The sequence below is a fragment of the Meles meles genome, chromosome Y (genome assembly GCF_922984935.1).
Source record: "Meles meles chromosome Y, mMelMel3.1 paternal haplotype, whole genome shotgun sequence".
Lineage (NCBI taxonomy): Eukaryota > Metazoa > Chordata > Mammalia > Carnivora > Mustelidae > Meles > Meles meles.
This window is the reverse complement of record NC_060088.1, coordinates 1612067-1627136: the sequence shown is the minus strand read 5'-3', so window position 1 is coordinate 1627136 and position 15070 is coordinate 1612067. Positions and strand designations below refer to the sequence as shown.

General features: G+C 41.0%; 1 protein-coding gene across 2 annotated transcripts in view; it reads right to left on the bottom strand.

Annotated features, from left to right (window-relative positions):
* Positions 1-654: 654 nt before the first annotated feature.
* The window catches only part of LOC123935855 (arylsulfatase F-like), a 34673-nt gene continuing 20257 nt past the window's right edge, over positions 655-15070 (bottom strand). For both annotated transcript variants that reach the window (XM_045996696.1, XM_045996695.1), the window contains exons 7-11: positions 12791-12927; positions 7166-7300; positions 5318-5480; positions 1780-1901; positions 655-1338 (exon numbers count right to left, since the gene is read on the bottom strand). In XM_045996696.1, coding sequence (XP_045852652.1) covers positions 971-1338; positions 1780-1901; positions 5318-5480; positions 7166-7300; positions 12791-12927 — 925 coding nt within the window. In that variant the 3' untranslated portion in view covers positions 655-970. The remainder of the gene's footprint in view (positions 1339-1779; positions 1902-5317; positions 5481-7165; positions 7301-12790; positions 12928-15070) is intronic.

The following is a 15070-nucleotide window of genomic DNA, read 5'->3' as shown; positions in this document are numbered from 1 at the left end:
TTGGAAAGAGGGTCTTTGCAGATGTTGGGATGATGTCCTACTAATCCAATGACAGGTGTCCTTACAAAGAGAAGGAAATATGGGGGTGGGCACACAGGAAAGGAAGAAGGTGCCAAGAAGATGGAGACAGGGACTAGAGGGGTGCACCTACAAACCAAGGGACACCGTGGGTTCCTGGCCATGACCAGAAGTGGGGACAGATCCAAGCAGTGAAGGGTTCTACCCAAAGCTTCAGAGGGAGCATGGTCCTGATGATGCTTTGATTTTGGACTTCCAGGTTCCAGCCCTGAGAGAGAATGAATGTCTGTGTTTGGAGCCACCGCGCTCGTGGCGATCTGCGAAGGCAACCCTAGCAAACCCACGCAAGGAGTCGTACCCACATCATGGCAGTGCAGGAAGGACAGAAGAGACTCCATGAAAGCTCTGCCTCATCCTCATGGGAAAATCCACACGGGGATCCCTCCCAAGTTTTTGATATCCCATTCTCAACTGAGTTTCTGTGAGTGAGAATAAACCCTTTTGGTGGGCTCAGTGGCCACTTTTGTCTCCTTCCTTTCAACGCGCTATGATTTCATCCATTATTATTTGTCCATTATTCGATTCTCCAGATTGAAATGATTTCAGTTATTCAATTCAAAACCATCGTGATTTCATTCATTATGCTTTAATGGTTGGCCTTTTGCCTTCCCCAATCAATGGGTTAGATGCACAGAGGACCTGACATGGAGAGTTTGCTTTGGAGAGCAACAGAGCCCATGTGAATGCTTGTCTCCTAACCCCAGAAGACAGGTTGAGATACACACTTATCACCAAGAGCAGAAAAGAAGTTAACAGACAGCGTCACAACCAATGGGTACATACTGATCTGGAGCTGTAGAGAAGCCCATTGGCTCTCCAACTCCTTCCTTGAAATTTTGCAGATGTCAACATCTGCTCACATAGGCTGCCTGATCCCAATCGTTGCTTCTCCTTACGGTCCCACAGCTGAGGTGCTCTGCTCCGTGTCACACAGACAGAAGGGGAACACACCACAGCAAGGCTTCAGCCATAGGTTGTTATAATTCAATTCGGACAACTGCTGCTGAACAGGAATGATGCTTTTCTTGTGTTCCTTCACAGCGTTGGCCACCGTTCGGATCACGACGTCAAACAAGGGCTCCGTGTCCCGTGTCAGAGGTGTGGACTCAGAGGGGTCCCTGGTGATGTCGAAGACAAGAGGAGGGTCGTGGTAGGTGACCAGGTTGCCTGAACATCTGCAATAGATGGTCTCATAGCAGGCCTGAGCTCCCGGCGGCTGAAACACGGGTGTCACGTAATGAACCTTCCACACTGCCTCACCTGGAGCAGAAAAGACACGTCAGGGACATCCAACTCCTGTGCCAACCAACCTTGTGTTCAAAAGAAGTTCAGAAGAAGATCTTGTGTTCTTCTATCTGGTCATTCTCTTTGCCCATATTTTGATGCTAAATATCATGCGATCCTTAGAACAATACTAAGAAATCTGAATCTGCTAGTAGAACTTTAAGTACTCTTGGAAGAACCCATTCCTTCTGCCTGTCAAAAAATGCCTATTTCTTCAAGACCTCCCCCATCTTTCTAAAGACGATGGTTCTTGGAAAGTTTTCCAAGAAGTTATTTTTGATCATCATCCCGGAATAAAAAGACTGGTCTGGGGTTGGTGACAGGGGCGGTATGGAGGACAAACGAACAAGGTGTTGAGCATGGACGTGAGTGACCATGACCGCGGCATCTGCAGGAAGTAGGGGCTGGTGTACTCACTGTCTTTGGGGTGCCAGCGCACAGCGTGGAGGAACGCTCCACAGTAGTGGAACAGGAACTCATGTGCGGAGCGTTGCACTTCACCCTGAAGCAAGGGCATGAGATTCTGCCCATCGATCACCCTGTGGACACACACAAAGATGTCAGGCGAGGGAGGTTGGCCAGGGGGCTGTTGGAGGGACGGTCTGTGCATTCGATGACATTTCCTGGGCCCAGAGAACAGCGTGCTGACTGTTCTGGAAATCCGTGCACACTGTCAGGAACATTACGTTCTCATGGGAAAGACGGGGAACAAATCTCAGCTTTCACAGTGACATGGCAAGACAGAGGAATGTGTCAGTGTGTGTCCATCTAAAGAGCACTTGGAGCTCTGTCCACAGAAGTTCTCAGAAGATGAGTGCTCTGGATGACTTCACAGATCAGAATTTCATCTGTACCTGCCATGCTACTCTGAAATGGGATCTTGTAGAACCTCTTTGAGGTACCTGGGTGGCTCATTTGGTTAAGTGTCTGACTCTTTATTTCAACTCAGGTCATGATCTCAGGGTTGTGAGATCAAGCCCTGCACTGGGCTCTCTGCTTGAGATTGTCTCTCTCCTTCTGCTCCTCCCTCCTTGCATGTGCTCTTTTTTAATAAATAAATACATACATAAATAAAATCTTACAAAAAATGAACTTCTAAAACAATGTGATGCTTTTTAACTTGTATTAGAAAACAGATCTTCTCCCTCATGTTAGAAAAAATAAAACCTACCTCATAATAAAAAATACAATGATAGCTGTCACACCATCCTAAAAATGATGGTAAAAGAAGTAACATTGACTTTATTCTCAGACACAATGATTGCTTCTCTTGACAATCCCTTAAAAAGCTAGTGGAACTAATTAAGTTTGGTAAGTTCAGCAGTATAGAAATTTATTTCTGTATCTTAGCAGTGAACAACTGGGACATACTTTTTTTTTAAAAAAACCATTTACTACATCACAAAACATGAAATATCAAGGGATACCTTTTTCTAATACTAACATTTTGTGTCCTGGAGCCATAAAACATCTGATAGATGTTTTTCTCATCAGATAGAACTGATAAGGGAGATAAACAATGTTCATAGATTGGAAAACTCAACATTGTTAAGATCTTGCTTTTCAACAAGGCAATCTATAGATTCAATATAATCTCAACCAAAATGCCAGAAGGCTTTTTTGTAGAAAGTGAGAAATGTATTCTAAAATTGACATGCGAGAGCAATCTGGAATAGCTTACATAATTTTAAAAAGGAAGAAAGTAGTTTGAAGGTTTTAGTTTGAAGGCTCAACTAAATAATTCCAAAATCGACTATCAAGCAAGATTATTCGAGCCAGTGTAGTATGGCCATAAGGGTGGACATACGAATGAGTGAAATGAGAGATTCCAAGAAATAGACCAGTGCATATATCAATCAGTTGATTTTCAACAAATATCCAAGGTAATCCAGCCAAGGAAGGACAGTCTTTCCTTAAAAGGCACTAGAATAATTGAATACCAAAATAGCAAAAAAAACTAAATCTGAACCCATACCTCACACCATATAAAAAGTTAACTCAATATGGACCATAAGTCTAAATGTAAAACCTGAAAATAAAGAAACCACCAGAAGAAATAGGAAATCCGTGTGACCTTTGGATAGAAAAATAGTTTTTAGATATGTTACAAAAATCATAATCTATAAAAGAAAAAAGGCAAACTGACCCTTATCAAAATTGAAAACTTCTGCTCTTCAAATAATAATGTAAAAGAATGAAGTTAAGACACAGAATGGAAAATACGATTGACAAAACACAGATCTGATAAGGAACTTGTGCTCACAATATATAAAGAGCTCTTACAATTCAACAATAAGAAAAGGAAATCCCCAATTAAAAAAAAAAAGTGGACGGACGGTTTGAAAAGACAATTCATGAAGAAGGGACAAGGATGGCCAATACAGGAGAATGTCCAACATCCTTGGTCATTAGGAAAGCACAAATTAACACCAGCATGATGCTCAACTACACAATTATGATAATGGTTAAGATGGAAAAGAGTGACCATACCCTGTGTGACAAAAGATGTAGAGCAACTGGAAATCTTATGTTGGTGGTGGGAACACCAGATAGGGTCGCCATTTTGAGAGTCAATCCAGCAAGTTTCTCATAAAGAGATATTAACAATATATCAGCACATAGAAACTTTTGGATTCTTTCTTTTTTTTTTTCAAAGATTTTATTTATTTATTTGACAGAGAGAGATCACAAGTAGGCAGAGAGGCAGGCAGAGAGAGAGAGAGGAGGAAGCAGGCTCCCTGCTGAGCAAAGAGCCCGATGCGGGGCTCGATCCCAGGACCCTGAGATCATGACCTGAGCCGAAGGCAGCAGCTTAACCCACTGAGCCACCCAGGTGCCCCCTTTTGGATTCTTTCACATCAGTTTTCTTTTTTTTTTTTTTTAAGATTTTATTTATTTATTTGACAGGCAGAGATCACAAGTAGGCAGAGAGGCAGGCAGAGAGAGAGGAAGGGAAGCAGGCTCCCTGCCGAGCAGAGAGCCCGATGCGGGGCTCGATCCCAGGACCCCGAGATCATAACCTGAGCCGAAGGCAGAGACTTTAACCCAGGCACCCCTCACATCAGTTTTCCATTGAAGAATGGAAAAGTACACAGAATAAAGATAGGACATTTTTAGAGCTAATTCTGAAAAGAAAAAAAAAAAAAGAAAAATGAAAACCAGATCAGTTCTATGAAGGAAAATCCTAATCAGAGCTTAGCAGACAATATTTCTTTAGATTGTAATTCTGCATAACCTTTGTGAGTTTAATATTTAGACTATGGCCATGTCCCAGAGTTAGTAAACCCCACTGATAGAGTAGAAAGTTATTTTTATGGCTACGATTGGCTCAGTTAAAAGAAAGCTACATTTCCACTAATATTACTATTTTTTAAAATGGGCCATTAAGCTGAAATTGATAAATTCGCTTCTTAGTAGAAGGGACTTGCATTCTGTTATTATTTTATACAAATTCTCAATAAATTCTAAGATTCGCTAAAAAGGAGGTTAGAAAAAAAAAAAAAACCTATGAGATCTTCTTTGCTGCTGTTTCTAATTTTCTTTGGGATCCATTTCATTTGCTTCAGAAAGAGATGAGGTCCCTTGCATGAAGAAGGACACATTAGCATCAGTCTTTGGGCTTACAAGGGACACATGGTAGGGGGTAGAAGCCATTCGAATGAACTGTGAAGAAGTCGCCTGCAAGTCTGCCTTGGTCGGTCGCTCCCAGGGAGTGGCACCATGCCATGGTCGAATGTCCTCTTGCTCGAATTCAAAAAAGTCACATCAGTGTTCCAAGTGCCCATGGAATGTCTTACCTTCATGTCCACCTCCCCGATCTTCCACAGTAGACATAGACAAAGCTAAACTTCCCTAGGTACTGGGGACAACATCCAACCCATTAAGACAGACTTCGCTGCCTTTGTCCCAAATGCTCTGAGAACAAAGATGATGAGAACAGGGGGGATGACATCACCTGTCCTGAGGGACCATGCCTCCGGACACGGCCGCTAGCGTAGGGAACATGTCCATTAAACTTGTAGGTTCCTCGATCACTTTCCCAGCCGGCAGTTTGCCCGGCCAGCGGATAAGTCCCGGAACGCGGATTCCACCTTCCCAGCCGGCCATGCCTTTCCCACCTACGAGGCGAGGCAACGGAGGGACAGTTAAATGGTCACGGTAGCAAGACTGCGTAGAAAGGTAAATGAGTATCAGTACAGACCATGTGCTCAGAGCCCACCCCGTACAGAGTCCTGATGAGGTCAGCAGTATATGTCCGTGGATTTACTTTGCCCCGGGCTGCTGATAGAGTTTTGATGGAGTAACTAGTCGTATTCTATTTGGGACATTTCTGCAGGTTTTGTTTTTGTTTTTGTCTGCCTGCAATGCTGTTACCTCACAAATACACCTGCTACGTCCCCCACCGCCTTCACACGTTTGCACACTATTTTCTCCGTCAGCCCTGCTGGTAGATTTCCTTTAGAATGACAGCATCCCCCTCCCAGAAGTTTTTGTGTTGTGTTCTGCTTTGTTTAGATTTTTACTATCCTCAAAATATCATAGAATTTACTTTTCCCGGTGTGGAAAATTTGAATTTCCTTAAATTTACTTATTAGTATTAATTTATTTATTTACTTATTCTCTTTTTCCCTCCACTAAACTGTATTGAAAGCGCTGATTCTTTGGTTTTGTTCACTACTGAACCCAGCACCCTGAAAACAAACTGATTACAATAGTATGCATATATGCTAATTTATTATCCCAAGCCAAGGGATTATAGAGCGTGGACCCAGAAGGCAACAGTGACCCCAACACGACAGGTCTAAACCAGTGTTGCCTTGAGCGAACCAGGAGGAATGGCCATCCTATGGTGTTAAGGGAGTTGGATTAGCTCATTAAATTATAGTGGAGTTTCAATCAAGCTCATGGAGAAATGGGGATTTTTTAAAAAAGATGTCCACCTAGGTAAAAATAGAGTTTCTGTAAGAACACTTTACTTTATGGGATTTATTTGCTTGAGAATGTACTTTACTTATAAAAGCTCCCAAAAGGCAGACATTCATGCCTCATGCCTTGTGGTCAGACTGAGGCAGAGACTACCCATTCATGCAAAAATCATTATTTCCTACTCAGGCTGTATTTTCATTATTCATGTAAAAATAAGCTCAGTTGCTTCACATTCAGTGGGAAAGCATGAATATTTTATTTTCCTCTGGAAAAAAAGTGTTGATATCTCTTCCCATATATAGGATAACACACACTGAACACTTTCCAGATAATTTTCTTACCCTGTCAGGATGCATACCACAGACCAGGCCAACATGGTGGCCAACGGAACATGTTTTCATGCACTAAGAGTCACACCAGGACATGGGGCTGATATCTGTGCATTTAATTATAAAACCAGACACAGGCTTGCTGCTTTGCGTACCCAGCCATATCCTCACAAGTGAGCACCTCAGCTTCCTTGTCCTCTGTACTCTATCTAACACACTCAATCTTCTATCAATGGTCATGTACAGGGAATCAGTGAGTAGCTGGATCCTCGATTCAAAGGCATGTGGGTACGTTAATGCTTTAACATCTCATGGGGTCACCAGGGAGGCAGATTTCTGGATACGCCCTCAGCAGAACGCCAGCCCTGGTGGGCCAGCCTCCCCCAAAAGGTATCATCGGTTACACGCTCCATTTTACCCAGAGTCAAATAAAAGGCACTTGCCTGCTTTTTCTCACGTTCATCCGTTCCCTTCATGGATGCCCATGATCGCGAGCACAGGAGAGCTTATTCACAACAAGACCCCCCTTCCAAATCCCCACTCCTTACCTTTGTATATTCCGTTCCACCCTCCACGCTGGGAATGGCCCACCCGTGCCTCCAAGTGTCCCCCATGATCTGATGTAAAGTAGACAAGGGTGTGGTTCTTCAGACCAAAAAAGTCGATGGCATCGAGAATCTTGCCTGAAATCAAAGAAAGTGGGAGGGGAAACTCGTGTTATGAATGTCATCATGAGCTTTGGGCTATAGCGCCAGTCCGACCGGTGACCCATTTCAGTGCAAAACTGCCTTTCATCCATGGTACCCCTGCTTCTTCTGGGTAGCGGGTGAGCTTAAGAAGACTCATGTTTTCTGAACTCCTCATCAGCGTCTCGCATTGGACAGATAATTATGCTCAAAGAAGAGTGAAAATGGATTCGTTCTTTACTATGGTACTAGTATTCATTGTTACATTATTACTACCTGGTAATCATATTTATTTTTACTGTGTTATGCGGACACAAGCGTTGATACTTTTAACTTATTATTATGTCGAGCCTTTGCTGATTTTTCATGTGGGGGGTTCATTGTTTCTGTTCTTGATTTAGACAGACTCCCTTATCAAAAGGTGAAAGCATGTTACATTGTTGCTCATAGTTCTTCTGTTTTCAAGGAGCATCAGGTGAGTGTTTAAGAAGCACATTTCTGGTATTTCGGGAAGCGTTGAGTCTCTGCCTCTGTCATAACTTCCGTGTGGCTTAGCGGCTTTGCATTCACCCGGTCTGGACATCCGTGTTTCCACGCAGGCGGGTCCTCTGCGTGCATCTATGATCCTGCTTCTTGTCTTCTTGCAAACGCACCTGCCCCACAGCATTAGGACCGACCCTAAAGACTTCACCGTAACTTGATCCCATCGGCAAACGCCCTATTTCCACATACTGTCTCTTCCACAGATTCCAGAAGTTAAAACGTCGGCCTTTCTTTTAGAGGACATGATGCAACCCCCAACACTGACCGGGCCCGAGATATTCAATCCCTGCCACTCTGAGTTAATTTCCTCCCTCTACGTTCTCCTTCTCACTGGACTGTCTCCACGGCCACCTGTTTCTGCTTCCCTGATCTGAAAGTCAAATCTTCTGCATGTAGTTAATGTTTTAAGTTTGATTTTTAAAAAATATTTTCTTTATTTGGCCGAGAGAGAGGGAGCAAGGGGAGCAGGAGGCAGAGGGAGAGGGAGAAGCAGGCTCCCCGCTGAGCAGAGAGCCCGATGAGGGGCTTGATCCCAGGACCCTGAGATTGTGACCTGAGCCGAAGGCAGAGACTTAACCCACTGAGCCACCCAGCCGCCCCTATATATTGATTTTTGATATTGCAGCTGCTATGAATGAGATACCCTATCACCTACTGTATGTTGAAATGGGTTATTTTTTTTTAAAGATTTTATTTATTTATTTGACAGAGAGAGATCACAAGTAGGCAGAGAGGCAGGCAGAGAGAGAGAGAGAGGGAAGCAGGCTCCCTCCTGAGCAGAGAGCCCGACGCGGGACTCGATCCCAGGACCCTGAGATCATGACCTGAGCCGAAGGCAGAGGCTTAACCCACTGAGCCACCCAGGCGCCCGAAATGGGTTATATTTAACATAAAGAAAAGTATTACTTTTGGTGCATATTTCTAACAGAGAAATTTGTAGGACATATATGTATGTATATGCATAATAAGCTAATTATAATATTACTTTAATTCTGTCCTAGGAGTTTAGTACATAATTACATCAACAGATGTATTATCTCAATGCCTATATTATTATGTGTCTTATTGCTATGGTATATAATAATATAGCATGCTATTAATAATATCATACGCTAATGATTTATGTACATCATATTATACAGAACATGATATACCATTACTAACGATGTATGTATATGTTAGAGTATATTATTATATTTTATATTATATATTACATTGTGTATGGGGCAGAGGGAAAGAGAGAATCTCAACCAGACTCCACACTGATCTCAGGGTCCAAGGCAGGCCTCAATCCCTGAGATCATGACCTGAGCTGAAACCAAGAGCCAGACCTTAACCCACTGAGCCACCCAGGTGCCCCCCAATTAATAATGTTTCTAAAATCTCTCAAAACATTGAGAATAGAGCCAGTTAAAAGCATTGGCCAACCTTATGCTTAAGGGTAAAATATTGAACTGTTTCATTAAGATTGGCTACAAAAGAAGGGGTTTTCTGTCGTTATTATTATAACTCATTTTTTTAGGATTACCTAATCAAAGAAATTAACAGAAAACCTAAATACACGTGTCGTTAGATGAAGACCCTAATTTGATACTGTTAATGGACATAATTGTCTATCTTGAGAACTCTGGAAAGTATAATACAACTATTATTATATGTCTGTGATATGTAATATGAACAATTAATTCTATTCTATATAATACACAATTATATCACATAATACATGAGAATATACTAATAGTAATATACTCATAATATATTAATAATATATACTAATAATGTAACTATGTTATATAGTATACATAATATAACACAATTGTAATTATAACATGCAATATGCATACATATTTATTTTATTAGACTCTGTACAGTTTTCAGCATAGATAATCACATCCATTACAGTTACCATGTTATTCTGAGATGTTTCTATCCCTAATATTTCAAGAGATTTAAAAAAAATTATTATGTGGTGAGCATGGAAATGTATAATACCTTTATGTAAAAATAAATTTTTATTACAAATATAATATGTATATTTCTAGCATCAACTAAAATAGATTATATAAACATTTATAGATGTTATATATTTATAGTCATTGAATTTCTATTATATATAATATATTACATAAATTTATATTGTGTATTATATTATTATATATAATATATATTATATATTTATTATGCGTTATATATAGGATTTTATATTTATTCTCTATTACATATATTGTGTTTATTATATATAATATATGTCATAATAATATGTCATATAATAAAATATATATAGAAATATCTCATAAATGCTATTTAATACAAATATATATATACAAATATTATATATTATAGATGCTGTATAATACAAGCATCTACACAAATGTTATATATTATATTCTAGATACTGTATAATACAAATATCTACACAAATAAATTATATATTTGATATATATTATAGATACTGTGTAATATAAACATCTACACAAATGTGATATATTCTAGATACTGTATAATACAAACATCTACACAAATATATTATATATTTGTTATATATTATAGATACTGTATCATATAAACATCTACACAAATGTGATATATTATATTCCAGATACTGTATAATACAAACATCTACACAAATATATTATATATTTGTTATATATTATAGATACTGTGTAATATAAACATCTACACAAATGTGATATATTCTAGATACTGTATAATACAAACATCTACACAAATATATTATATATTTGTTATATATTATAGATACTGTATCATATAAACATCTACACAAATGTGATATATTATATTCCAGATACTGTATAATGCAAACATCTACACAAATATATTATATATTTGTTATATATTATAGATACTGTGTAATATAAACATCTACACAAATGTGATATCTTCTAGATACTGTATAATACAAACATCTACACAAATATATTATATATTTGTTATATATTATAGATACTGTATCATATAAATATCTACACAAATGTGATATATTATATTCCAGATACTGTAAAATGCAAACATCTACACAAATGTGATATCTTCTAGATACTGTATAATACAAACATCTACACAAATATATTATATATTTGTTATATATTATAGATACTGTGTAATATAAACATCTACACAAATGTGATATATTCTAGATACTGTATAATACAAACATCTACACAAATATATATTTGTTATATATTATAGATACTGTATAATATAAATATCTACACAAATGTGATATATTATATTCCAGATACTGTATAATGCAAACATCTACACAAATGTGATATCTTCTAGATACTGTATAATGCAAACATCTACACAAATATATTATATATTTGTTATATATTATAGATACTGTATCATATAAATATCTACACAAATGTGATATATTATATTCCAGATACTATATAATGCAAACATCTACACATGTTATATATTATATTCTAGACACTGTAGACTATAAATACAGACATACACACACACAAGCTTCAGTTAATGCTGACCATTGCCATGACCACGACCTAATTAATTTTTAAATCTCTCTCAAAGTTACTCGACACCAGTAAACAATGTAACTGTCTGTGCTGGAAACCCTAGAGATTTCGGTGACCCTGGAAATAGATGTCTCATGTTGATCCCATCTACTTACATTTTCAATATACCTTTCATACATGTGTCTTGGTATTTGCGAGTGCACAAAATTTCTCAGACACTGTGGCCCTCTCCTGGGTCCTTGCTGCCCTGCCCAGGGGAGCAGCCAAGGGCACCTGGTTCCCTTACACACCCGGCCCCGAATTCAATCCCAGCCGTCATCACTTTTGTGCAAACGGGTCCAGCCAAGCCTGTCCTCCTGCTCCCATGGTTCATCCGTCTGCCTCACATTGGACACTCACTCTCCTGTGCCATTCTGGAGGAACCTGCTCTGAGCTAAGGGAATTTTCAGAGACTCATTTTGGATGCGTATCTAGTTAGGCACCAGAGGATTTCCCCTGGGTTGGGTCAGGGATGCCATTTGCATTGGAAGGCTCTATCTGGGTTTGTGGAAGCAGGAAGCCAGGTGGAGGGTGGGGGGAAGGAGTTGCTGTAGCTTTCCCAACACCTGGGAAATGACAGCCTGTAGGAGTCCGAGGGGTTATGGGATAGTTCAGAAGGACCCAGCCAGATTTCCTCATCTCTGTCTGTAAAGCCTGGCCCTACACCAGCAGCTGCTGAGCTAGCAAATAGGAGTAAGTAGATTCTGATCCTGGCTCCCCCAGAGCTGTCCTGTAACCTTGATCAAGACCCCAGTGTCTTGTGCCCTTATTTTCTCATCTGCCAAGGGGGACCACAATGTTGAGTATGGTCCCCACTCCTAGAAGGCTCATGGGGATCCCTCCAGAGCACACTTGAAAGAATGCATGCCCCATGCATCAGTGGGCTCATGCAATCAACAGATCCCACTGCTTAACTGTTAAAAAGGACACTTTAAACAAATTCATCCGTATGATGCCCCAACCAGGAACCAAAACAACTTTCTAACAAAACTTCCTAACAAGGACAACAGCAATTCCCAAGACTTGGGGTTTGGTCTTAGGTTCTGGTTTTGTTCTTTGTTTGCCTGTTTTTCGCGATCACACCCACGCACCCCACAGCCGGGCACACACACCTACGCCTACCTAAGCAGAGACATGCCTTCGTATGTGCTATGTTTCAATAAATCTGATTGATATGTTAAATAATTCTTAGAGGTACCTGGGTGGCTCAGTCAGTTGAGCCCCTACCTTTGGCTCAGGTCATGATCTTGGGGTCCTACGATCGGGCTCTCTGCTCAGCTCTGTGCTCTGTTTCTCCTTTCCCCTGGTCTAGCTCACTCTCTCTCTCTCCCTCGTCTCAAAAAAATAAATAAAATCTTAAAAAAAGCACAGAGTTCCACAGTCCATAGGTCCTGCCACTTACCCACCATGGAGTCCATCTCCTGCACATTGTCCCCATATAAGCCATGCTGGCTGGTGCCGATGAACTCGGTCGTCGTGGGGAGAGGCTCGTGCACATGCAGAAAGGAGAAAACAAGGAGGAAGGGTCCTTCACGGTGCCTGGGGAGACATCAGTCACTCCACTATGAGTCTGCAAAGTCTGGGAAGGGGAACCACATCATTTTGGTCACGCAGACCCAGTGTCCATCCATCCTCTATGCACCCCAGGAGAGAAAGATGCATGCACGAGGCAGCCTCTTGGAGAAAGCATCCTGGCTGGGGTAGATGCCAGCATCCTCCAGCATCTGGATTGCTCCCCAGCACATGTGTGGGAGGGTTTATTTCCTGAGTGGCCCCATCTGGCCCAAGGGAGCTCACAAGCCCATCCAGCTTTGCCCAGAGCACTTTTCCCATGACTGATAAAGTCTCAGGCCAGAGTCACACCCAAAAGACCAAAGGGATGGTGGCTCGGGAGTGGTTTCTTAGAAACTCTGACTCTAAAAAAATATAAAAAAAAGAAAAAGAAACTCTGACTCTTTCACAATCCCCAAGCAAGCATGGACAAACATGTCTTGGCAAGCTGCCTCCACACCTTCAGGTCTCCTGGGAAGACAAAGGAAATGAATATGACCTACTTCGAGCCCTGACAACCCATAGGGAAGATAAGTTATCAGCTAACCAGGGCAGGACAACCACAGATGACACTCCTTGGAAAATGTCTGTTCTGATGACATGTGATGGCATAAAGAATGAGGGGAAAAATGAAAAAAAAAAAAAGTTGGGTCATGGGGAGCTGCGTTGAATGGCATCCCGCCAAAACTGGTGCCTATGCAGAGGCTCAGAATGGGATCTCATTTGAGAATGGGGTCTTTAGAGATGTAATTAGTGGAGAGGTCATCTTGGGGTGACGGGGTCCGGGGGACCAGGATCCAAGAACTGGTGTTCTTAAAGGAAAAGGATGGTTTGCAAGGGATACTGAGGATTGAGATGACACGGTTGTTGCTTTACATCACAAAAGGGAATCTGCAGATGGGATTAAGTTCAGGACCTTGAGATGGGAAGATAATCCTGGATTATCTGGCTGTGGCTTCCATGCAATCACAAGTGTCCTTGTAATGGGGTCCCCAATATGGACAAAAAACAGTGTAGGCAGGAGGTCAAGGAAACCCTGCAGCCCCTCCATCCTGGGAGAAGAAACAGACTCTTCCCTAAAACCTCCATAATGAGCCAGTCCTCCCAATGCCTCGATTGTAGCCATGTAGGATGAGATTCAGATTCCTGACCTCCAACACCATAAAATAGTAAATCTGTGTTACCTTAAGCCACTCCTGCTTGCAGAAATCTCTCCCAGGAGCCACAGGAAACTCACACACTGAGAACCCCGATAAAAGCAACTCTACCATCCACGAACCTACAGGCTGATGCTGCTCGTGGCAACTTCAATAATCCACAGAGTGGCTTCCGAATGGTGCCACTGTGGACCATAGAGACCTTCTGAAACTCAACATAGCTCTTAGCGATGGAAGTACTTTTTCACTTTGTTCTTGATGTACTAATGCAAATAGTAAGCAACATGTGCAGGCATCTTCAGACTTGAACTGGCTCATGGAATGTAACAGGATCACTCATCGAGATCTTTTGACATGATGATGTCATCTCATAACATCTTAATGTGTCCCCTTGCAAAGCATCTGCAGCTCTGGACATAAAGGAAGTTTCCAGGGGAGGAGTTTGCCTGAAGAGAAACCAGCCATCCCATTGCACCCGCAATGCAAAGACGGTTTAATTTCTCTGAGTCTAAATTTGTATTGTGCCCACTGTGGCTACAAGGTGAAGACAAAGCTACCTACAGGTTCCCCAAGATCCTTTACATCACCAAACTACTCTATGTGCCAGCCAAACACACACCAGCTTACAGATCCCCTACCCCAAGATGATCTCATCCTCACAAATGACACCTCCAAAGACCTTATTCCCAAATAGGATCACATTCTGAGATTCTAGGTAGACATGAAAATTGGAGGGACACCACTCAACCCAGCTCACCATGGTACAAACACTTTTTAAATTTGTTTTTTTCCCGTTCTTTTCATTTTGATATCTCACCAGAGCAGAAATTTTTCAGAGTGGCATTTGCATAACATGGCTGTCCTTGTTAGCTGAGGATCTATTTTCCTTGTGCTAGAGCTTCACACGGTAAGCCTGAAATCTGTTCTTCATTTTCTTCTGGCTCATGTTTGAAGATTCAATTAATGTACTTTCT